Source organism: Coptis chinensis, unplaced genomic scaffold, assembly GCF_015680905.1.
Source record: "Coptis chinensis isolate HL-2020 unplaced genomic scaffold, ASM1568090v1 utg1955_pilon_pilon, whole genome shotgun sequence".
Lineage (NCBI taxonomy): Eukaryota > Viridiplantae > Streptophyta > Magnoliopsida > Ranunculales > Ranunculaceae > Coptis > Coptis chinensis.
The window spans coordinates 326,237-352,276 of NW_028238119.1; the positions used below are offsets into that span (position 1 = coordinate 326,237).

The window sequence follows — 26,040 nt, forward strand, 5'->3', positions numbered from 1 at the left end:
AGGTCAAGTTAGACAGCGTGTTATCCTTCCATCGTCTTATACAGGCAGCCCAAGGCATATGTATGAGATTTACCAGGATTCAATGGCCATCACACGGTACAATAAACATCCGGATGTTTTCCTTACGGCAACCGCGAATCCGAATTGGCCAGAAGTTCTAATGGAGCTTATGAGCCATCAAAAATCAAGCCCGATAAGCCCCCGTTAGTTCTTGGCGTGTGTTTGAGATGAAGCGTAGAGCAATCATGGAAGAAATCACCAAGAAACACATTTTCGGTCGTGCGGTCGCACATGTTTACACCATTGAATTCCAAAAGCGTGGTCTTCCACACATGCACGCTCTCATATTCCTCCAGCACGAAGACAAGATTCGTACCACTGAACAAGTCGATCGAATTGTTTCTGCTGAGATTCCCAATCCTGACACACAGCCGGCTCTCTTTCAAACAGTTATGAAATGTATGATTCATGGTCCGTGTGGTTTTGAAAATCAAAAGCCTGCATGCAAGATGGTCATTGCGAGGTTCCAATACCCGGGAATTTGCGAGAAGACAACAATGGATCAAGAAGGATACCCGCTTTATATCGTCGCAACACCGGTAGAGTGTACAAGCGAAAAGAAACATCTGATTACCAACCGCAATGTTGCTCCATATAATCCGTTACCTATCTGAGTTGTTTGATTGCCACATTAATGTTGAGGTGTGTGCATCGGTTAGAAGGCGATCAAATATATCCATAAATACATTTACAAGGGTTTTGACAAAACAACCATGGTGTTAAGCTGGAGCAAATGATGAGATACAACAATACATCGACGCGAGGTATATCGCCCACAAGAAGGTATGGCGGCTTCTAGAGTTTAACATGCACCAAGAGGTGCCCAACGTTGTTCAGCAATACATTTGCCAGGGATGCATCGGGTTCTGTACAACCCAACCGAACCAATGGATGAAATTCTCACTCGAGCTGAACATCAACAATCAACTCTAACCGCATTCTTCAAATGTTGTGCTGAAAATCCAAAAGCCCGCGAAGTTAACTTATCAGAAATGCACGGAGCCTTCGTTTTACAACAAAGGCTTCAAAAATGGACCCCTAGGTGTCGAGACAGTTGTTTTGCTATCGGTCGAATGTTTTTTGAAAAACCTAATGCCGGGGAGCGTTTTTATCTGCGCATGCTGTTAACCGTTGTTAAAGGCCCCACATCATTCGAGTCGCTTAAATTGGTGGACGGTGTTCCGTTCGGTACCTTTAAGGCATCATGTATTGCACGAGGTCTATTGGAAGATGATGAAGAGTGGAACCAATGTTTGCATGAGGCATCTTGCATGCGGACTGGGTATCAACTACGCCGATTGTTCAGCATTATCCTAACAGAGTGCTCTCCAACGCGTCCAGAAGTATTGTGGAACAAATTTGCAGTGAATATATGTGACGACCTTCCACACCGGATGAAAACTAAGTTTCTTATAGAGAATCCATCTGAGTCCCGAGTAACAGACTACGGTCTGTTTTTGTTGGAACAACTCCTTCAAGAAAGTGGGAAGGATCTATCAAATTTCCCTGACATGCCCCTCCCACAGGAAAATTGGAGCCGTGTAGTTGGAAACAGACTTATTTAGGGTCACTTAATAAGTTGATGCAAATGGTGAATCATTGTATATGGCCTGAATTCTGTAATTACATCAGGTGTAAAAGTCAGAATATATGTAGCAATCGATGAGTCTCAGTGTTATTACATGCAAAATCAACTCAGAGACAAAATTTTATTGAACTTTTTCGCTTATTATTAACCAGATCCAACACAACTACAATATTTAAAACTATAATAAGAATATAAACTTTTTTTTATAGCAATACCTATTGCCCTATTGTCTATCCAAAATCTTAAATTAGGAGGCGATGGCATCCACTTTAGGGCCCATTGTGCAATCTTGAGTTCATGAGGCCATAGACATTACCACCTGTCGAAAAGTCAATAAATTTAACACAAATAGAAATAGGTCTCCGGCTCCAATAGCATTCAAAATTGCCCCATACTCAAATTTAAAGAGGAAGAGTCAGGCAAAGAAAATATATGTACCTTAACCAAATGATTGAGAATTAGTGAATTTCACGCATTTTTCTGAGAAGTGTTAGGCGTGCTTGTTTAATGACCTTAAAAAATATGCCTTCTCACCAAATAAGACATTTGCAATATTTGGCAAACAAATCTACTTGTCAAATGATAGTTATATGTCACATTGAACACCACCAACTCCATTGCTTCGTGTTATGTCAAAAGCAAAAACAAATTAGTGTGTAGTGTTAACGCAAATCATAACCATTTTAACAAACAGATGAAGATAAAAAGGGATGAAGAGAGGCACCCATAATGAAACCTTTAATAACTTCAATAAGTAGAATCCCATAACTCGCTTTATGGTAAGTCGTAGTTACATGACCACATGTCACAAAGAAGACGAACATTGGCAGCATTATATAAATTATGAGATATGAGTAATTGTGTGCCCTAACAAAATAAATAACATTGATAGCCAAAAAGTGGGGGTGGGGTTAGCTCTTAGTTCATATCGCAAAAAGCATATTTAACCTCTACCCTAAAAGCTTCTCCAAAGCACATATTCATAAAGGTTAAACTAATTGGTTTCATTTAACGTAAATACAATTTTAATTCAATCCAATAGCAAAAAAAAAGTTCAAGTAATTATGTGGAAGTAGCAAGTATCCGAGTATCCTATTGAAAGGTCATGTATAAGTAACAAAGTCAAATGCTACTATTAGGCAGATTCCACCAATGCTAATTGAACTCAATTAAAACTCACTTCCCTATACCTATTATAGACTTTTGGTATGGAGGGTGACATGGATGGAACTCTTCTGCACCTATTGCCCCAGCCATCCAACACTAATTGGATTTAGCATGCATGCATGTAGAAACTACAAAAACCAAGTTGACTTGGATTGAATCATGATAGTCCAGCTTTTCTAGATTGATCACACCCTAACCTATCTATAAAGCTACGTCGACCCTTTGACCGCTTCTATTACTTCCTAGCTTCCCTTGCCTCATTAACTATGTGCCTTGCCCTTCAATTAACTTCAGATAATTTTTCAACCAAAAAAAATGAAACCGAATCAAATTTGCTAATTTCTTATACACACCAAACTAATGGAAAGTAAATAATGAATGTTACAAAAACAAAGTACTGAAAAAATTACCCATACTATTTGAATTAGTAATTTTGCATTTTTTATAAATTCTAAATGATAGTCCATACTACATACCTGATCACAAATGAAGCATCAAACACATTTTCCTACCCAAAAGACATTATCAAGTAATTTAGTCCAAGAGCAGATGGTCACAAAAGTATAGAATTAGATCATCATGTTACGGATAGGAGTCTATTAGTTGTACCAGCCATATACATAGCTTTCAGTTCATTTGCTTATATGTAAACTGTAAGCACAAATCTGTGCCACACAAATCAGACTTAAACTAAAATCTACATGGAAGTCAGATAATAGGAAAAGGCATGATGGCGGTGTACTCCAGTTGCACAGAGTTATAATATCCTTAAACATGGCGTTACATCTGGTAATTGCTCATTGTATAATGCACATGTGGCCTTAATGTACTTGCTCTGAATATGAATGTCACTAAAATGTAGATAACGACTAACTATTACTATTATGCCAACATACATACACATAGTAAATCCAATATTGTTTCACCTCTGTTTCACTCTTATTACTTGGTTTTAACATTTCAGCAAACACACCATATGCATAGTTTATATGAAAGACAAAGATCAAACTCCAAAGTAGGCTACTGAATATGTTTTTTCAAAATCAAAAGGTAAAGCAAAGTAGAAAAATTATATAATTAAGGTTATCCAAGCCAAGATATGAACATCATGTCATAAGCAAAACATTTAAGATGCAACAAAAAGAGGAAAGCGCTCGTACACTACATAGTGATGGCGTCGTTAAATATAGAAGTAGTTAGTATAATAGCATCTAAGCTCACCTTGTGAAGTTGTTTCAGGTTCTCTAGACGGGGGGCTAAGAAGAAAAAAAAAAATTGTCAAATAGGATCTACAATATACCTTAGCTCTTACTTAAGGACTTCGACCAACAATGGTTCATAAAATTTTACGAAGTTTGTATTGAATTCAAGAACAATTAAGATGTTGAATTCAAGGTCGTGATTTCGAACCAATGCTTATAAACTGTTGTACACAATACATGCTTAGTTAAGCGGAAAGCTAGCTTACTAATTTACAATTACGACAAACGATTACAATTACAGTTGATGTGTTACAGTTCACTAAAGTAATAAATTCATAATTTCAGCAAGGGGTTACAACTGATGGTGGGCCAGAATTTTATGAACAACCAATACAAATATACAATCCTAGGTAAACTGAACATGCCCCCAAATTAAGACCCAAAAGGAATATAAATGGAGATACACAGATGAAATTTTTTTTGGAAATAATTAGTTATCTTTGGATCTCGATTCTAAAAATCAGAATCTTGCGATCAATGAGCATTAAGAAGTTATGCTCCAAACCATCTTTTTTTTTTTATAAATATAAATAAAAACAGATTGGTTGGATACTATTCTATTCATGCACGCAGGCGGTTACCATAGACACAAAATCATTTAAGGTCCCTTTCGGTGGGTTTTTCTATTGCTTCAAGCTAGATTTGTAGTAAATATTATTGTCTTACAGTATGCACTTCTTAGCAACGGAAAACAAAGATCACTATATATGGGCATATGACTTTAGCACATACCTGAGTAGCTAAGATTACCAAGAAGAGGCTCAATAACTTTTTCTTTTCTTTCTTCATTTCTTAACACAGAGCAATCAAAACTTGATCAGTGAAATCATCAACACGCCATATTAAAACTTTTTAGCAACAACTAATTAATAACTTTGTTCCACCAAATCACCTACTGTTGGGAATAGAGCATGCAAAAGAGTACCACCAATCGATAAAATGAATCCGGTTGAGTATCATTGACATTCCAATTTTCTGCCGTTCTTAGTTCGTTCGCCAATAAACCAATAAAAATAAAATGAAAATTAGAGAGCATGAGAGAAGAGAATGGGAAATTACCTGAAAGAGGAGGGCTTACCAACTGAAAAAAAGATAACAATGAAGAAAGAAGAAGAAATAAGTATTAAATTAAGGAGATAATACATTAACCTTAGAGAGAGAAGAACAATACTTGAGCGGATTACAGAGAGACTAATGCTAATTCGAGAACTGAAGGAGAGGAAGAGTGATTAGGAGTTAGGGAGACGAATGGTTTTGTAAATTGGGATAACTGTTAGTAATTATGGCCAATTAATATAAGAGATTTTATTAAGTGCCGAAAGTGAACTCTGTTTGTAAAGAGGGGGAGAAAGTGGAGAATTGAGAGGGAGACGGAAGTTCGGAGAAACGAAACATTTTTTTTTTGTTTAATTTCACAATTAAGAATCTAATTAATATCTAATCCAACTCACGCTGTCATCGTGGCACTACTCTTGACCCTCGATTTATACCCCTTAGAATTAAATCCCAGTTGCGAATCAGGAAACCGAGCTGTTTTGTTAAGTTGATTATGGGAGCTCAGGAGGCTTGTTGTAAATACATTGTTATACATTTAAATTGTTTTAGACAATTTTTCAAAGTCGAAGAATCTTTACTTTACAATTCTCAATGAACACACACATTACTATTCATTTGATCTATGAAACAGCCTCTGCCTAAAGACTTGAATACATATTGACCGAGTACTCCTACACACATTCTGGATGTAATTCCTATTCCATCGCATGAAATAAATCTCTAAATTAAACAGGTTCAGCTCAAAGAACAAATTTTTAAATTTATTACCTACAACGCGAAATAAAAACAATAAGTTACCTGTGTCTGGTAGTTAAAGATACAAACAATTCCTGAATAAGGACTTGCAAGAAGCCTGTACAAAAAAAAATCCAAATGCACAAATTACAATCTACAAATTAACAACTGAATTACAACAAAAAAATGTAATTGAATGTTACCATGCTTCGGTCAGATGCAAATCAATAGATTTAACTCTCTCCGATCTTTGTGCAAGTTTTCTCTGAAAAAACAAAACTCTCATTAGCACATTAAACTATAAGATCTAATAAATAAAAGACAAATCGAAAAGAAATTGATCGTAACTACCTTGATTTCAAGTCTTAGAGGTTGTTGACAATCGCGGGAAACACACAAAACACATCAAACAATATAACAATCAGTTGGAATTGAAAACAAAAAATAGATCATAAACGTAACAGATCTCAACATAAGATTTAAGATTCGATGGACATTAGTGTATAATAAACAAATTGTATCAAATCTAATCAGATATAACCATTTTGGGTGATGATGAAACAGCGAGAGTGAGATTTGATTGATGGAAATGTTAAATATATAAATCAGGAAATCGGAAAAGGAAGTGTTGTGTGTGATTCAATTCTGTTGCATCAAAAGCGAAGCGAGAGAGATTGGAGGAGTGGGTGTGAGTTTGTTGAGGTGTTTTTAATCTTGGAGAACGAAAGGTTTGGACACGAAGGGTTTCACATTTAAGAATTTGATTTATGATAGTAGAGGCAATTATGGCCCTTGATTTATACCCCTTGAAAACGAATCCCAGCCGCGAGTCAGGAAAGCGAGCTATTTTGTTAAAAAATTCTTTAATAGTCAACTCTAGGTTTTTAAAGATTCTTTAATATCTTTAAAGAATTGTTAAAGGTCCATTACATTGTTAAAGGTACATACCTATTAAAGAATCTGGAGTTGCAACCTATTAAAGAATCTGGAGAATCTAGGTCCATTACATTGTCCACTACATTAACTATTGCAACCTAGAGTTTACAATGATAGTAACTCTAGGTTGCAATAGTTATTAAAGGAGGTTTTTCAATTGTCGATATTCTTTAATAGTTAATGCATTGTATATTAAAGAAGTTTTCACACAAAATTCTTTCAATTGTGTATTAACAAAACAGCTCGCTTTCCTAACTCGCGGCTGGGATTCACTTTGAGAGAGTATAAATCAAGGGCTACCATTCCGCCATGTGGATTAGGATATGGATTAGAAATTAATTAAAGGTATTAATTGTGAAAACCCTTTATAGTGCAAACCCTTTTTCTACTTCTCCCCCTTAATTATGGAAGTTTAATAGAGATAGAAATTAATTTGAATGTTAATTAGAAACGTGGCTGTGGCAATAAACGCGTAAAACCTTTCGTGTACTATGCTTAGCTTCTCCTTTCGTTCTCTCTTCCCCTCCCAAATAGTGTGCGCCTCCTTTGTCTCTCTTTCATCGTCCGCAATTAGAGAAATCAATCAAATAATCCATTATACGTAACCATTACTGCAAGTACATCATGCAATGTGTAAGTAGAGAGACAAATTAGTTGGTAAAATCTCACAAATAGTCCTGTCCATTGAATCAGCTCAACCAGAGAGGGAATAGAGGCTTTGTGCTCTTTAAGCTTAGCTCTGGACTCTGGAGAAAGCAAAGCTAATTATTCAACATTGCACCGAGTCTAGCAAGCTTTACTTGGTATGCATTATAAACTTAAAAGTTATTTATATTGCATTCTCTGTCTTAAATGTGAAAACATCCTATTAATAATTTTTCGGTTGATTTCTTGGTTACGTGTTATTAGCAATATAAGAAACTACAAGATATGGAATGGATATAATGCAATGTGGCAAGAAATAAAAAATTACATACGAAACTGCTTCAGAAAGCATAGAGCATGAATATATGTATGGACTGTGGAATGCAATTTGATCTTGCGATAAGAATTGTTTTGATTTATCTCTCTCAATGTGAGAGATATATATAGCTTGAAGAAGTCCGGGAAATGAAAGAGGCCTGGAAACCGGTTCTTTAAGAGTATTGGTTTGGGTTTCAAGACTCCTAGAGAAGCTATTGAAGGTATTCATAAGTTAGTTGATGCTAATCATAATCCAGGTGTTACTCTAACATTTTGATGTTCTTTGAAAGTTGAAATTTATTGGTATGAATAGGGAAATTTGCAACTTTTCGATGTTCAATTTCAGTTGTAAATTACCGAGTTTAGAAGATCATTCACGGATGCAATTAGAGGTAAACTAAAGCATTCAACATCTGATTGAGTTGTTATGCAGATTAAATTTTACCTTCATCTTATCCGTTTTGTTTGAGTTTTCTAGAGGTAAACTAACTATTGTTCGTTTTCTAGAAAATTGCCAGTTTAATGTTTTCAAACGTTTAGTTTGTTAGCGCTGTTAGTAACTGTTTATTTGGTGAGGTGTGCCAGTGATAGTTCAACCAGACACTCTACCATCACGTTTTACTTGAACTATAAAAGCCTTCTCTAAGTTGAACGACGAGTGCAATTATTCTCAAGTTTTTACAGCTGGTGGTTATCCATGGTAAGCTTATATATCGATCACTTTTCCAGTACAGTAGAGTAGATATATATGTTGTATATAATATAATTTACCACTTCTTTTTTTTTTTAAATTCTTGATCATTGTGTGTTTTTGGATAGGCGGGTGCTGGTTTATCCAAGTGGATCATTTTTTGTCAGTGTTCCTAGATGTTGCAAATTCATATGGTCAGCCTGATGGTTGGAGTAGATATGTTGGGTTTAGCTTCTCAGTTGTTCATCAAATGAATGATCGGTGAAGCGTGCGAAGAGCTTTGAATATTTCTATATGTGTGCTTTTTGTATAACTTATTTCAGTTTAGGATAAGATATAGCATGTCTATGTTTTGTAAATTGAATCTTACTCTTCATGCAGAGACACAACACCAATTTAGTGCAAAACATCGTGATTGGGGATTTTGGAATTTTATTCCTCTCAGTGAGCCAAGGGACCCTGACAGAGGGTTTCTTCTTGATGATACTTTAATTGAGGAGGTCTAAAGTTTCCATTAGAGCACCCTATGAAGTAGCATTGGTAAGTAATACGTAGGAAATTTTTTCATTTGTATGCACCGTTTTAAGTTTCTTACTTTTTCCTTTTTGATTGGTGGATTTGTGATAGGATGTTTTCCCTTTTTGACCCTTAACTTGGTTTGGTTGTTACCTTGGCGTTGATTTTTGATAAACATGTGATTCAACTCCACCCCCACCCCCACCGTAAAAAAGGATATACCCGTGAACATATGTTCATGACTTATGCACTTAACTCCAATCACTCAGCTCTGAAGTGAGTTATAGTAATTTAAAAGTGGGATTGGCCTATTTGAAATGTGTTTCTCTACAAAATAGTATGATAATTTGTCTCAGGTTTTCCACTTGGTCAGATTTTTATTGCGAATAGGTTTACTCTTATGTCATAATGTTTTTAAGTTTGATTCTTCTGGAAGCTCATCCTATTTTATGACCTTGATATCCATTGACCTTGCCTAAATTTTTTTTTGACTGAAGTTGCATTTAAGAATTAAATTGCGGTGGATATGGTGGATATGCATGGTCGATTGTTCTTTGACCATCATGTTCATTTGTTCCGAACATTTATAATTTGGTAAAATCGGAGTAATATTTTATTTTTACGCACCCGGTATACAGTCTTACTTAATTATTAAAATATTTCATTTTACCCCTTTAAATAATGATATTGACCTCATAGGTAATGTCTTTGTTTTGAAATTTGAAACCTATTGTATTGTTCTATGCTTGATAGCTGTGTGCACACGCTCCTTTTGCAGCCATAAATGAAGCAATTTGGTTTAAGCTTCGTTTCATAGCATTGGAGGCCTATTGACTACTTAGTTTTCTACGTTGTGTACACAAGCTTTGTATGTATAAGTGATTGTACTAATCCAATTGTTTACTTATGCCAAGAGTAGATTTCTTGACTAACTCAATTAATTTTATGTAATCAATCTTTATCAGGGTAGAAACCTTTTCATTCTTAGTCAAGGCATAGCTTCTTCTGAACTAATCTAAACTCTCTTTCCATATGTTCATTTGTTTCATTTTTTGTAGTTGCGGACGCAAGAACTCTAGACCCAAGTGTAGTCTCCTCCTCATCTCTCATGCTCTCTAAATTAAACTCTCTCACGTAGCTCTCCCTTGATCTTTCACTATCAAATCCGAAATCGTGTTTTAGTTTATGACTGTAAGTGTTAAAAGTTCTTCTCTGTCATGAATTTATCGATGTCATCTGAAAATTAATTAAATTCTTAATTGTGAAGATAAATGAGCAAGCCCGGTCGTTCTTCCTCTCTCCCTATTATAAATCAATCATTTCTATTTTCTTTTTTGTTGTTGGAATGCAGAAACAATGGCAACTAGACACTGATTTTAATAGAAAGCCGGTTTGCAAGCTCACTATTAAGGTTAGTTCATTTGTTATATTTGAAGAATTTACACAATTTTTTTGTTTCTGACTCAAATAGAGGTTCCACTTCGAATGCAATTTTAGATATTTGAGTTGACCAATCGAGTGGGGAGTAACTGCAGTTTTCAATTTTCATTTTCAGATAAAATGCATACACTGGAAACTCAATGCTATCGCACTCGCCCGATTCGATGGGATCCATTTCTAAAGGTACAATGCTATATATCTTCCAGTTTCTTCTTGCTCTTCTTTGTACTGAAATATCAATTCTAACTTATCTTAGTTGTTGTTCTCAATAGAATATCAAACCATACATATTTTTTGTTTTAAGAGATGCCAGAGAAGGTTAAGTGCCTTCATATATTTACCCAATAGTATTATTTTTATTTTTCAATATTAACCATGTAATTGTCTTTGTAATATGTGTTTGTGGTTCGAATAATTCATTGACTTTGAGGAAAGGAGGAAAGGTTATCCATTGCTTTCACCGCAATGTGTGGTGTTTGTGTGGTAGTGCGATAGGTCTAATTTCTTTTCTTTTTCTCTTTTTCTAATAAATGCGGGTTCCGATGGCAGCGACAATCAAAAGTTTTGATGTACAAGTCAATCCTAAAATGATTGGTGAGATACTCATTGAGTGCATACATGCATTGTACTTACTAATACAAATGACGTGAACTGGATAAGTAGAAATAACGCTAGAATGTTTAGCTCATGCGATATCAGATTTCTTTTAATACTTTATTCATCAATTTTTATTTTTATTTTTCGTTTGCAAATTTGTGTATTGTGTGAACATGATATATTATGGGTCAGCTTAAGTTTGTTGCAACTTCTTCTTTTGTCCTGAAATGTTAGAACTAAAAGATTTATTAGGGTATGCTCAACAAGGATTAAAGTCCCATTGCATAATAGTTTTCATCCAGGAGATTGAGCTTTATTTGAACCAACAAAAGGGTTGATATAGGATTTCCCATTGTTCTAACTTTAGGAAGTTGCCACAATAGTTAAATGGAAATAAGGAAAAAAACATAAAAGAGCAAAAGGATGTAGTAATTCACTGCGCTAGAGTGCGAGGACATGTTCGAGTTTAAAGGGTGAATGAATCTCAGGTTTGCTATTATGTTCTATTATTGGTGATCAAATACAGTTTTCTTAATGCATCCTGACTACGTAGATTTTTCCTTCTTACAGGTGGGTAGGAGACTCTACAAGCAAGCAAGCAACAACAAGTTCGAGCAAAGATTGTTATTGGACATTAAGTATGTGTACAAAATCTTTTCCAATATTGTGCCTAAAAACTAAAGGATACATTTTCTTCCCCTCTCATAAAAACTCATTTTACGTGTTGTCAAGCTATCATTAAGTATGTACTATCTACTTCTCTCATTTGCAGTCGAATGTAGAAATTCATGGGGTCAAGGATGCACAAGAAAATTCGAACTCAAATGGTGCCTAAAATTGAGGTACATGCTTCTTTTTATGGGGAATGTTCGTGTATTGCAATGATATCACGTCTTAATATTTATATTGAGCTAAACAAAGATAAAATTGGAAGTAGTATGGTGTAAATTGTGACAGACTCTTTTGGCCTTAATATAGAGTACTAAAATATTTACTAGGAATTATTCGATTCGGGTTCGGAAAGGCAACGGCTAACTGTCTTGAATTCAGATATTTGAAAAGGTGAATGCTCAGGAATTATTTGATTCGGGTTCGGAAAGGCGACGGCTAACTGTCTTGAATTCAGATATTTGAAAAAGTGAATGCTCATTATGTTAATTTCCGAGAATCGCGTGTTTTGTGATTTAAATATCGGTATAAATTTGATGATATAGTCTTTAGGGAGTTAGCATGTAGAAACAGCTTGAAACTATTATTAGTTGCTATAGTTAGTGTTATTTTCTTTGTAAGGTGATATCAGAGTTTGCCCACCATTCAGTTGTATTTCATGGTATTTTTTTCCTTAATGATATTTGTAAACCTCAAATGTGTTCATATTTGAGCTTTTGGATCTTGATGTGTATTTGTCCATTTTTAAGGGGATGGTTGCAGTGGAATCTTAGTTACCACATTGTAGGTCATGTGATCATTTATTTGTAGGTTGGGTAATTTTTCTGTTAGAGTTTGTTCCTTGGACGACCTTTCTGAACCTTTGATGATTTTAGCTATAAAAGAATAGGCTTCCCTGTTGCACGTTTAATGTGAGGTCATGAAGATTAATATGTAGGTTGCATCTCTTCTTAAAGTGTTTCTCTATACACCTTTGGTTTGAACTGATGAATGACGTCCTTACCATTTATCGAAATGGACTTGATGCATCTAATAACGTGGAAGGCTGAATTATAGGAAGGGTTATAGTCAGATGTGGTGGCTAACGTGTTAAGTTATGAGTAGTGCAATTGGATTAGAATTAACATAAGACATGTTTGTTATATAAATTTACTAGCTTCACAGCACTAGAAGCATGATTTCCTTTATTTTGTTTCTTTCATCATTGAATTAAAAAGATTACTCACTTCATTGTACAACTACTTCATGCAAATACAGTTGTTCAATATATTTACCATTTTTATACATGTATATGAAAATAACGCTTTGCCACCATTTCATCCTACTGCCACTAAACCTTTACTTATCACTTTCTCAGCAGATGCTACTCAGCCAAAGCACCATACTATGGCACGATTTCAAGCATCGAGTCTTACCACAGCACTTTGGGAGAGGCAGCCAGCGTCCATGCATGTATTTATATGTAATTATTTATGTTTTAGACCGACCAATTGAGAACATGCTATGTGCCGAAAGCAACAAATTCGGAGATTGAGGAGGTATTGAGCATAAGTGATCAGTTCAGATGAAATTAGTAGGGTGAGATGTTAGTAAAAGCGACGATGATTTCCCTTGAATGTCAAAGAGATCAACTTAAACATCCAAAATATTGACGAGGAAATGGTGGTAAAAGAGATTTTGAGACATTGGAACCATAGTTTGTTGTTGTGGTTGTTTTGGCTCTACATGACTACACTCATACAAGAACTGTAAAGGATCTGATGGGATCTGGAAGCGGCTATAAACTAATGGCAGCGGTGAAGTCAAAAGGCCAGTTGGGCTTTGTGAGCGAGATGTCTTAATGTAAATAAGAAGATTACTTATATTTATTTTTTTAGTTCACTAAAAGTTAACCATTAAAAGTACCCAAAAAAAAAGTGTAGATGAGATTTTCTTTTTCTTTGGAACTTAGACAACGTGGAAGGGAATCTGATAGATGTGTTTGCATTCTTCAAAGCCTAACAAGGTGTATGGAAGCAGTCGCTACAAGTACTTTAGAGTCCCATAGCAAGAAACACGTCTTTTTCTGTCACCTCGAAGAAATTGGAAGAGCTAAATTTGATTGTTATCCTTGGTTCAATCTTGGGTTGTTTGTAATAATCGAGTCGGATATCTAAACTCGACTATACATTTGATGGATCAACTGCAATAAATTTTGTGCGCTTTTTATAACCGACCATATGTGATAAGTGGAAGCGTGATACCTAGCAAAGAAAAAGTGCCAAGGTGGCGACTTCTAATTACTTTGTCTTTGCAAAAAAAAAACAACAACAACCTATACAATTTTCCCTATTTGAAATATTGAAACATTATATGTTATTTACCTATTTGCAAATGTTTTTGCTGAATTATTGATAAATTTTGTAAAAGTAAATTAATCCACATCATTTAGTAAGTGTTGTTTTTTAGTGCATTACATTTTCCAAGTTGCCTACATTATAAATTTTATTTTCCATTACAAATATTGCATGTGTAATTTTATGTGACACGCTAAAAAAATGAGCGTATTAACACCAACTTAGTCAACCCTTTACCTAATTACCATACGTACGCTAACCTTACTCGAAACGCACATTTACAATTATATTATATATAACACAGATCACAACATCTATATTATTGCAAATTATAATAGAACATCACATTAACTATATGAAATCCGTGCCGTAGGATTTCATATAGTTATTTTCACATGTATATGGCCGTGCCCTCCAATGATTTCATATTACAGTATTACAATAGAACATCACATTAACTATATGAAACAGACTTATTTGGGAGCAGCAACAGCTTCATCAGCATGGCCTACAAGAAGCAACAGATGCTAATATTAGCCGTCTCAATGAAGACCAACGCAATGCTTTTAATGCAGTGACAGAATCCGTACACAATGGTCAAGGGAAGATATTTTTCTTGAATGGAGCCGCCGGTACAGGGAAGACATTTTTGTACAATACAATTGCAGCGTCATGTCGTTGTATTGGTAATATCGTTATAATGGTGGCTTCCTCTGGAATTGCATCTTTGCTATTGTCTGGGGGTCGCACTGCTCACTCGACATTTAGCTTGCCCCTTAACGTCTTCAACGACACCATGTGTGGATTTTCCAAAGATTCATTGCAGGCCGGCCTTTTTAGAGAGGCAAAACTTATAATTTGGGATGAAGTCCCAATGCAACATAGATACTGCGTTGAAGCCGTTGATCGATTAAACTTCAAGATATCTATGAAAACAAGAAAACTTTCGGTGGTATAACCGTTATCCTAGGAGGGGATTTCCGGCAAACGTTGCCTGTAATACCAAAAGGGTCCCGTGAAGATTTTGTTGCTGCATCTTTGCGTAGGTCTCAACTTTGGAGTCATGTGCACGTTTTGCATCTATTTCAAAACATGCGTCTGGACATGTCGGATCCAGATAACATAGACTTTGGAAGTTATCTTACGGAGGTAAATACTTATAACAGCATTGCCTTTGAAATGTTTTTGGCGTAAATGCTCAACGTTGAACTAAGCATTTTATTTTTAATTGATCGTGTAGATAGGAACAAATCCAGCTGAAACAGTTGAGCTGCCATCGGGTATACAAAGTTGTACAGATCTCAAAGACCTCATTTTCTCTGTATACCCTCGATTGGACGAGGGGCGGCACAACCAAAGAGAATTCCTCGAGGAGAGCGTACTATTCTAAATTCAAGAAACGACGATGTCAAGGATATTAATGATATGGCCTTGAGTTTGTTTCCTGGCGAAGTTATCGAATATTTGGCTGCAGATAAAGCTGTTGATAGTGATTGTAAATCCCAGCCCACAAAAAAAAGGAAAACAAACAACTCAACTCCAAATGTTGCCGACTCTCAGTCAAATAAAAGTCAGAACAGTGATAAGTCTCCTGCACCTGTTGGCGAATATCCAAGTGAGTTCCTCAACTCACTTGACCCATCCAGTTTACCTCCATTCAGACTCAAGTTGAAACTTGGGTGCCCAATTATGTTGCTTAGAAATATTAGACCCGAGAGATGGCCTTTGCAATGGAACACGACTTCTTGTTCTTAATGTGCCCCTAAAGTGATTGAAGCGGTGATTGATTATAACCGAGAACACGCAGCGAGCTAGCCCTTTTACCAAGAATCTCTTTGACACCTTCATCTAGATGATGGCCGTTCAATGACACGCCGCCAATTCCCGTTAGACTTGCGTGCGGTATGACAATCAATAAATCCCAAGGACAATCGGTGAAATATGTTGGGATAGATTTTGAGACGCTGTATTCAGCCATGGCGGTTATCGTGGCACTCTCGGATGCACATCTTCAAAGAGAATCAGTGTAGTCCTTCCACCAAACTCTTCTAGCTGTACCACAAATATCGTGTACCCAGAAGTTCTGTTATAATCAACTTATGTTGAACTGTCTTTGATTATTGTGGAAGTTGCGTAACTTGAAACATAGTTTGTGCCAAAGTTATTTTCTCAAAGACAAAACCATAAGAATTCTTTTTTATTATGATTATCGTTTCATCATTTGTTTCATATCTATTCTATATTAAGTATTGTTTCTTACACCGAGATGGTTTGTCGAGCTAGGTAATCTATAAATATATTTTTATGCTTCTTAAATAATCTATCTGAAGCATTCTAAATTTTTGTTAAAAAGGTAATGGGGTTCGAAAGATAGTTTTCTTTTTATTTGTTTGTTTCAAAATGTGGTTTTGTTAACATCTGTATTTCCGTGCAATCTATAGTAGCAAATCGTTGAAATCCCATTGAATGTGTAGTTTGTAGTTGGATTCTCATAGATTATGATTTATTAGGAATTTGTTTTAATAGTTTGCCCATTGCTTCATCTTTTTGCTAGCAAGTTGTTTGTGTAGAGTCCAATCATATGTACAAAGAGCCTACATCTTCCTAAAATCTATCCGAAATTTCATCAAACCAAGCTCTCGGTTTGAAGCATTCACTCTCATATGGCTATTCTAGCCTTTGATGGGTCAGGTTGTTACAGCACAACGTCCAAGAAACGATTGCAATAAGTCGTCTAAATTTGTCTGAAAAAAGCCCATGTGGTTCTTCAAATTGTATGTTTTCATTTGTTTGTTCCAAAATGTGATTTTGTTAACTTCTCTATTTCCGTGCAATCTTGAGTGCCAAATCGTATCAATCCCATACAATGTGTAGTATGTAGTTCGATTCTCATAGATGCTAATTTTTTGGAATTCGCTTTAATAGTTTTCCGTTGCTTCCTCTTTTTTTTCTAGCAAGTTGTTTTGTAGAGTCCAATCTAATGAGCGAAGAGCCTACCTGTTTCTAAAATCTATCTGAGCTTTTATCAAACCAAGCTCTCGGTTTGAAGTCAGCATTGACTCTCATATGGCTATTCTAGCCTTTGATGGGTGAGGTTGTGACACCTCAACGTCCAAGAAACAATTTAAAACATTGTATTTGATTATCACACATTGCATCCATTTGATTATTGCAATCATTATCATACTTCTTTGTTTAGCTCCTATAGTTGTGACGTTTTATGGATGAGTGAAATAAGTCATTCAAGGGGTAGAAGGGGCCTTTGTCTGCGAAGGTGGGTGGGGACTGTCTTCTTTTAGTGGAAAATGGAAGCATTTGAGGCAGCATTATAGCTTTAACAACAACCTCTTGCCCAAATGTTTGGGCCTGTTAAGGGTTTTGTGCCGATATAACATCTGTTGAACAATGTAGAGATCAGAAGAAATCATCCAATGTAATTCCCTCACAGTATTCTGAAGTTTGTAGAATTAATCCAAAAACTTCAACAAAAAAGGAACAGGGCATGCTTGATTGTATCAAGTTCATTTTTGCTATATTGGGTTTCAAGTTCAATGGCAATTCCTTTGTGAAAAACTAAAATTACCTCAACCTTTGTTGTCATTCTATTTCTCTTCAGTTTTTGCATTACTTACTTCTTCTTCCAAATTTCCTTGCGACTCTGGGTTTCAAATGTCAAGTGACAGCTCAGATAAGACTGCCGAGCCATAAACTATTTGTGATTTGTGTCTATTTTTGAAGATTGTTAAGCCTCAAGCCCTCAGTTGAATCATGCATATAGACAAGTTAAAAGAAATGAAATATAAGTGCTTACATTTATAGTGCGAGCAATATCTTAAGTAAACAGTGGTAATATATACCTTTAAACCATGTCCAGGATCAAAAGAGGGCTATAAGAATACTAAAGAAGATGGTGAAGGAAAGATTCTACTCTGAGAAGAAGTATGAAGATTTTCTTGATGTTGTTATTGAAGAGATGAAGACAGATGAGCCTCTTTTCAATGTAGATAGTGCTGCCTACTTTGTCTTCACAATTCTTTTTACCAGCTTTGAGACGGTGTCCTTGGTAATAACTTTGGCAATCAAATTTATATCAAAACACCCTTGGTGTTGAAGGATTTAGAGGTTCGTCGAGCTCCATTTCCACTGCTCATTTTGTCGATCTTCCTATTTGGATTAGTACTAACTTTTGTTTCATCACTAGCTGTTTTCACCAACTTAGAAGCGAGAGGAAATGTGGATTCTCCACTAACTTGGAATGAGTATAGATCTATGACCTTCACATCTCATGTAAGTCTAGGAAACATTAGGTGTAGTTTATTTCATAGTTAATTTTTCCAATGTGGCGTGGTCTTCCATAAATTCTGATTCTTAAATTTGATGTTCTGAGGTTATTGATGAAACACTTGGGGGAAACATTGCTCCCTTGATTTTCAGAAGAGCAACAAGAGACATTGGAAAGGCGGTATGGAAGTGAGCCAACATTGAGCCCTGACACACACCGAATTTTTGGTAAAAAGCCTACTATTGTTATGGCTCATAGAGGAGATAAATGGGTTTAGGATCATATGCATCTGCTACTGTCATTTTCCAACATGACCCAATTGTATTTGAGTTTCATTTATCAATAAAGTTTGCAATTATCTAACAGGTATATATATTAATACAGAAAAGTATGTAGTCTAACATATTGTTTACATGATGCATATTACTCATATAGTATTACACTTAACCAACTCATTGAATTGAGGTGAAGGATGCTAGCCCTTATCACGCCCGCAGCTTAAGTAGGTTATAATATTGATGTATTTATCCTATCAAGAATTATGCCATGAACATGGGGTGATTCATATTGTAGGGTACACAATTCCAGCTGGTTGGACAATTATGGTTTACCCTCCAGCCCTTCACCTGAACCCCGAAAAGTATTAGGATAATTTTATATCATACGACAGCTTCAATAAACCTTCAATTGTTTTTTTACTTTTGACAGCACTGTAAGAAATTTTAAAGATATTCCATGCCTTCATTATGTAAACATTTGTCGTGTATGTTTCTGAGTGTTGTTTATTGTGAAATTTGATTCCAGGAAGGCGAGATTATGAGTAGTGGGCATGTGATGCTTGGGGAGGATATTGAAGCTGTAAATGGTATGTCAGTTTGTGTACAATTTTGTTATTTTGATATGCACATGGTATACATACAAGTTTATTATCTAGCATAAGTATCGTGTAAACAATCTGTTTATATGACATTGAGCTACCAGGGTTAAAAATTCCAAAGCATAGTACAGATTGAATTAAGAAATGGGTAACAAAGAAATTGTTTTTTTCTTAATTGTTTCATATTTATTAAGAATTCAACTTAACAAAACAGGACTGCTTTTTGACTCGCGGCTGGGATTCGTTTTGAGGGGGTATAAATCGACGGTCGAGACGAGTGCCATGATTACATTAGAAATTAATTAGATTATTAATTGTGAAGAAAAAAAAAAAAAACCCTTCGTTTCTTTGTGACTCTTTAATTGTGAACTTCCGTTCTCTCTCCCACAACCGTTCTCTTTCATAGTGAGTGGTTGCAAGATTATAAATTAGCAACGATTATAGAATTGAAAAGTTCCCGTATTAATTAGGCATAATTATATCTAAACAGTTATCAAGTTTCAAAACCCTTCATTCTTGAATCACCATTAGTACGTCTCTCTCTCTGTAATCCGCTAAGGTACTGTTCTTCTCTCTTGAAGATTATTATCTTATCTCCTGTATTTAATACTGATTTCTTCCTTTTTCTTTATTGTTATTGTTTTCAGTTGTGAAGCCCTCTCTTTCAGGCAGGTACTTTCTCTTTCTCTCCTCTCATGCTCTGCAATTGTCCTTTTACTTTCATTGTTTTATTGAACACTGGACTAAGAATGACAAAAAATTGGAAGTGGTGGAAAATTTGTAGTGTCAATGATACTCAAATGGATTCATTTTATCTATTGGCGGTACTCTTTTGCACGCTCCATTCAAGTAATTAGATTTTGGTAACAGTAGGTGATTTGGTGGAACAAAGTTGTTAGTTGTTGCTAAAAAACTTTTTATATGGTCTATTGATGATTTAACTGATCAAATTTTTATTGCTCTGTGTTTTATAAAGGACGAAATAAAAGAATGACTTATTGAATCTCTTCTAGGTAATATCGGCAATTGAGGTATGTGCTAAAGCCATATTTAAATCAATATTTGATCTTTAAATATCTCAATAAAGGAGCAAGCCATGTTGATGCTTGATGTTGATAAATGACCATTTCGATCATTGTGTAATCCATACTAAATGTGCTTCAAATATTCTATCCAAAAGAAATGTTTTTGTCGCTTTGGTTGGAATTTGTTTCTATTATTACACAGGATCAACTTTGAATGGCATCTTTTGTGTTCTTAGTTTGAATTCACTTTCTCTTTATCCCTTTGAACAAACCCATTTCTCTCAAGTAAAGCAGTTATGAGTTTCTCTCACCATTGAATTTGGTTCGAAACCGTACCACATTGCTTATTCCATGCTTTCTCAAGTATCTCAATTAGGCTGAAAATAATTCTCACATTTTGTCTTCACTGCTTGAATCTATATATCAAAACTATTATGTTTTTACTTTGTGAGGCTTTGTAACTGAATTTCAAAAAATTGGTGCTAATTTAGGTGAAGTTATTTAATTACAGTTTGGCATAGTTGTTTAATACATTGTCTACCCCATATGTTTTCGTTTGCTAGATAATGAAAGAAGACCTGGGCAGGGCTTTGTGAAGCATGTCGATTGCGCACATTGAAGGTACAAAGACATTTTTTTGCACTGCTTCTCCTTTTTAGATCCGATGCGTTGTCTCAACAAGTCCAAAGGTTTTTCCTGATAACAACACTCATCTGCTGATCTGTGTAACCAAGGTTGCATAGGAACTCAACATAATCTTTGAATCTAATATCATATATGAGCCTAGGGTTCATAGCTTATATGGGGGTTTACATGGCCAGCCCCGAAGTTTAGAGTTGTAGCAGACAATCCAGTCCATGAATCTCTTATTGTTCAGTGTGTGTTATCAGTAGCATATGCGGTGGTCATGATTGCTGAACGAATTGCTGCAGGGCTCCAATCCCTGTAAATGGATTTTAGAAGTGCGGCTACTCCAGCCACATGAGGTTCCGCCATAGATGTACCTAAGTTTAGTACATAATCTATCACCAACGAATAGATGTCAACTTCCATGCACGGCTTATTTAGGGCATGCTCAGCAGCCAGCACACCCTGTCTTGGAGCTAAAATATCCAATTTCAGAACACTGGCCTGAGCTAATACAATGAAAGAGTATAGCATCTACCTAAAGTTTGTCAGCTACTTCCGCGTCTTTTTTTGCTAAGGACGCTTCTTATTCCGATTATATCATTGCATGTACACTGTCCTGTATTTTTTAGGACCAAACAGTTGGATTCCCACATTGATAGAGTACATCGATCATCTGTTTAAACTTTGTTAGCTACAGTCAACACCTAAACGTGTGAGGCCAAACAGACGACAGTCTACAATTATCATTTGTCTTTTTGCACGTAGCAGCAAATCGGACGGCCGGATGCGTTGCAACTACAAAACAAATAATATGAATCACAAATTTCAATCAAACTGTAATACACACAAAGAAGACGGTTAAGCAGAGAACCAATAGTTTTAAGGCGGGGGAGGGGCAAAAAGGATACTATGCTTGAGTGTACATTAGAAGTTATCATGAAACACTATTTTTCTTGCATATTTCAAATTTCCGTAAACCCTTAACAAATAGAAATTATATATAATTCATAAACACAGTAACTGGAAATATCATTTCCTCCTTGAAATAGTTGTTTTGGCAGTTTCACACAATTACCATATCCCAAGGTTACAAGGACAGATAACAAGGTTGACCAAGCGCTCAAGCCCGGCTATTCATGAATTATGGACATTTGTTGGGCGCTGAGGGTGAACGAACCTGCCTTCTTTTGATGATGGTGCCTACAATGTAAGTTCTAAACCTTATTGTGGATCAACTGTACATATAAACTAGATAAGCTCATCATGGAACAGCTACTCAAAACAATAAAGTATCAAGCAGTGTGCAGGTGGCATCCTCCATCACAAAACTTGGTTGAAGTGAATTGTGATGGAGCGCTGCTAAAGGCTGACTCCCTAATCTTCACATTGTTCAATTGTAGGTGCCATTCAAGAAATATAGTATACCACATGTCGAAGCAATTGTCTCATATGAGAGTGGCAGTATACATAATTTCTGTTTTCACTTTAAGCTCATTTAGATTAGGCAAGATATATGCATCTGCTTGACTCATCACCTCTTATGGGCCGACTGTGCTATACCACAGAAGTTATGGCAATGGGCTAGCATGGTCTTCAGCTTCACCAAATACTTTAATGACTTCCAAGGACAGATAACAAGGGCGCCCAAGCACTCAAGCCCGGCTATTAATGAATTATGGACAGTTGCTGGGCGCTAAGGGTGAACGAACCTGCCTTATTTTGATGATGCTGCCTACAATGTCACCAAATGTAAGTTTTAAAACTGATTGTGTATCAACTGTGCATATAAACTAGATTAGGTCATCATGGACCAGATGCTAAAAACAAAAAACTACCAAGCAGTGTGCAGGTGGCATCCTCCATCACAAGACTTTGTTAAAGTGAATTGTGGCCGAGCTATTTACTAAAGGCGTTGAAGACTTTGGTGCGAGGGGATGTCTTAAGAGATTACAAAGATGTAGTCATTGGTACTATGTGAATAGACCTAGACCACACTACCAATGAACTTGCTGAATCTTGAGTGTCATTGAAGGTGTTCATTGGGGAACATCACACAAAGTTGGACTAGATTGTTGGTCAAATCGACTCGGTGGTGCACGACAAGGACTTTGAACAAATCTTGCGAAAGATCGTAATTGTCAATAAGAGGTACATTGCGTTCTGGGAAGTGTTATTAGATTATACCATGTTGGCGTTTTATGGGATTTGTTTAGAATGGAGTTGTCCCTCCCTTATAAGCCTCTTAACCCATACCAATTACAGACAAATTCATGGAACAAGAAAATGTGGTTATCATTGCAACTTCGCTCATTACAACTATGTGATCATGCATGTATTATGTATGGTAACAATGCAAAAACTGTGGCAATTTGTTTTTATAGGAAACCATCTTCCTCTCCTCACTTAGTGCAGCGAAGCTCTACATCAATTTGGCAAACAATGAAGTCAATAATTTCAGAACTCGGTAAGTTTTTTTTAGTCTTTTTAGACAAGTTAGTTAATGCATTGATCCAGAGTTCCATTCTCAGTCATGAATGTGTGGTTACAAATAATTCATGCTATGTATCTTTGCACTTACCAGCCATTAACAAATCGACTATATTCTATGATACAACGCCTGTTGTTGTTCATAGTTCGAATTACTTAACAACTATTCGTGCCATGTTATTAATGGATGGAACTTGACAAGATATTTCTCCTACGCATCTCTAATTGCTGCTGTCTTCAATCACCTAGGTGGTCGGTCCAGTAAGTGCTTCCTGTGCCAGCTTTTCCAGGTCGTACGCTGAGAATGGTTCTACTTTCAGCCTTGCCTCAGCATCCCTTGGCTGATTGGCTTAAGAGAACATATATTACAAAAAATTCGAAGAAGGATACTGAAAGAAATGCTGCCTTCAATAAGGCCTCTGACTTTGGGATATTAGCTCATAGTGCTCCAGTGTGGACCCTGACTGCGGTGATAAAGCATACGGTTTCCCATGTACTTTGTTATGTGTCAAAAATAATTGCCTTGGAGCAATGTCACAGTGTCTGTTTTAACTTGCTAAATTCTCATGTACATGGTTTGTTCTTAACTTCTCAGAATGTCTTCGAGAATGTGTTAAACCTTTTGTATCTCCGGCTATTGTAATCGAATTTTCATTCTTATAAAACACCTGCTTTTACCATGGTTGGGCTGCCTTCCTTTGGTTAATTCCCTATGCACCAACATCTTTCTTATTAATTGGTTTTGAACTGCAGCTTTGGTTCGCTTACGAAATCTGTCTTACACAGCCCATTTTTTTTTGGCTGGCCAATGCGGACCGCACCTTCAACAAGCTTTTCATGTCTTCATACTATTTCGCATGTTTCCAGTACCTACTGACCTACACTATGTCTGGAAGTTCTTCTCAAACTAACGCACACCCGATAACAACCATTACCTCAGCTGTGCTTATAACATAATGCGCATGCATTTGTTCGTCAATCCACATTTGTTTGCTTCTGCCTTTGCAACGTCGGCTTCCCATGTTACAGAACCACAAGATTTGTTAATTAGCTTGCCATGTTTACCCCCTTTTAGTTTTCTACCGATCGAAATCACGTTTGTAGTTGGCGAAACACTTTGTTTTAGATAGTGTACTCAAAAACTAAGACGTTCATTCTTTTGATATCATACCGAGACATCATGTTCGTTAGGGTTGTGTTTCACCTTTTTGTCAGATATCATGTTCCGACTTTTAAATGGTTCCTATATTAATACACATATCTTAACTTCTTAACGCTTGCACCAGACACTTCGTCTCCCCTCCCCCTCCAAAATACTGTTCATTTCCTCTTCCTCTAATTAAATTTTGTTAGCAACTCCTAAAACAGTTTTTAATGGCTTTCGGCCCATGACTTCCCAACTATGTATTGTTACTCCAAGGTCTCCTCACTTACTATAAATACATGGGAGGACTTAGTTCATTACCAGCAAGTTGTTCAGAATTCTATCATCTCTTCTGCGAGGTTCGTTTCTTTTTCCACATACAATGGCAAACGGCAGCACTATTGCAATTTCTTTCAAACTTTTGCTAAATGACATCACCCATCAGGTGGGTTTACCACTACCAATCTATGATGCAGTCTTCAGTTTGGGCCGTTACGAGTCTTGGGTCGATATACAAACTCTCACATTCATCACTACTAAGAAAAGATGTTTCGGAGATCCATCTATTAGCCAAAATGGATCTGATGAGGTTGCCGCCCGGCGAGCGATCGAATACCTTCGTTCTATCTACCATTTTGATCTTATTGACTTCAACTCAAGGGAACTACGCCAAATGCGACTTCATAATCAACAGCTCCAAGCCGAAACTCAACAACTACAAAACGATAACGTGACCCTCCTTCAACAAATTGCAACTCTCCAAGCACAATATGACATTCCTAATGTTATCGTCATTAGTGATGATGAGGGAAGCGTTCTCGGCGACTTCGACTCACGTGCCATCATCGATCGACATGGGGGCATCAAGCGACGCTTGAAGCAAAAAACGTCAATTAATTTCTTCCTACCTATCACTTATTTTGTTTCCCTTTGCTTCCTCACAACTACTTTTGCAACTTGCTTTCTCTTATCATGCTTTGTTGATGTTTCGTACATTAGGGAGCGCCATTTATATATCCCATGTTTGAACGAACCTTTGTCATTATCGAATTTAGTTTCTGTTTACGTCATTTTTTACCATTCATTTACTTTGTCATTATTATCTAAGCAACATCAACCAATATATATCTTATACTTACTTAATTACTGCTTGCTGTTTCTATTAAACTACCGGCTATACTTTAGGCAAGATCGACAAAGCCTTTTACCAGTACCAAGCCATAAGTCAGGTATACAACTAACCATTGCTATTACAATCTAGCCAATTCATTTTTTATTTATTTGTCCTTCAGCTCATAAGTCCAACAAGCATAGCAAATAGCAAATGGTATTTTCATTCAGTTGGAATTGTGGTAGCACACGGTTGAGCAATGTAACCAAGCATCTAAGCAAATCAGTTATCGACTAAAAAATCCCAACTTATCGCCGCTCTCCGATTGCTCTTGAGCGCCCGCAATGTGTGGCACTTGAAATTGGAACCATTGCTAGATTCAATTTAAACGCTGGTTTGCATTGCTACACACAAACGCATGTGTCGAGACAAATCAATCATTATCATTAGCAGGCCGTTAAGGCTGAT

At 36.2% G+C, this 26,040-nt stretch overlaps 2 protein-coding genes and 3 long non-coding RNA genes across 8 annotated transcripts; all 5 read left to right on the plus strand.

The window, feature by feature from the left end:
• The first annotated feature begins 947 nt into the window (after nt 1-947).
• LOC147473689 (uncharacterized) lies at nt 948-1,625 on the plus strand. The gene has a single exon (XM_086587183.1). The coding sequence runs from the start codon at nt 948-950 to the stop codon at nt 1,623-1,625; it is 678 nt and encodes a 225-aa protein (XP_086443309.1).
• An 8,475-nt stretch (nt 1,626-10,100) lies between these two features.
• On the plus strand, nt 10,101-13,158 carry LOC147473690 (uncharacterized). Of its 2 annotated transcripts, none has more exons than XR_015210361.1 (6): nt 10,101-10,165; nt 10,326-10,385; nt 10,530-10,597; nt 11,582-11,649; nt 11,784-11,853; nt 13,038-13,158. It is a non-coding gene; the product is annotated as an uncharacterized LOC147473690 (long non-coding RNA). The 2 variants fall into 2 exon arrangements; XR_015210362.1 differs by lacking the exon at nt 13,038-13,158 and adding an exon at nt 12,062-12,258.
• A 497-nt stretch (nt 13,159-13,655) lies between these two features.
• Nucleotides 13,656-14,974, plus strand: LOC147473691 (uncharacterized). The gene is made up of 2 exons (XM_086587184.1): nt 13,656-13,708; nt 14,488-14,974. Exons 1-2 carry the CDS (start codon nt 13,656-13,658, stop codon nt 14,972-14,974), a joined length of 540 nt encoding a protein of 179 aa, XP_086443310.1.
• Nucleotides 14,975-20,033: 5,059 nt separating this feature from the next.
• Nucleotides 20,034-22,573, plus strand: LOC147473692 (uncharacterized). Of its 3 annotated transcripts, none has more exons than XR_015210364.1 (4): nt 20,034-20,206; nt 20,764-20,821; nt 21,880-22,037; nt 22,231-22,573. It is a non-coding gene; the product is annotated as an uncharacterized LOC147473692 (long non-coding RNA). The 3 variants fall into 3 exon arrangements; XR_015210365.1 differs by having other exon boundaries at nt 20,035-20,206; nt 21,892-22,037; nt 22,396-22,573; XR_015210363.1 differs by having other exon boundaries at nt 20,036-20,206; nt 22,396-22,573.
• Nucleotides 22,574-22,924: 351 nt separating this feature from the next.
• Nucleotides 22,925-23,805, plus strand: LOC147473693 (uncharacterized). Its single transcript, XR_015210324.1, has 3 exons — nt 22,925-22,978; nt 23,212-23,294; nt 23,567-23,805. It is a non-coding gene; the product is annotated as an uncharacterized LOC147473693 (long non-coding RNA).
• Nucleotides 23,806-26,040: the final 2,235 nt, after the last annotated feature.

Excerpts from the sequence above, each read along its gene's own strand:
- LOC147473689 (XM_086587183.1), top strand. The coding sequence starts at position 948 with ATGGATGAAATTCTCACTCGAGCTGAACATCAACAATCAACTCTAACC.
- LOC147473691 (XM_086587184.1), top strand. The coding sequence starts at position 13,656 with ATGTGTTTGCATTCTTCAAAGCCTAACAAGGTGTATGGAAGCAGTCGC. Across the intron at positions 13,709-14,487 it reads TATGGAAGCAGTCGCTACAA|ACTTATTTGGGAGCAGCAAC; the intron begins GTACTTTAGAGT and ends TATATGAAACAG.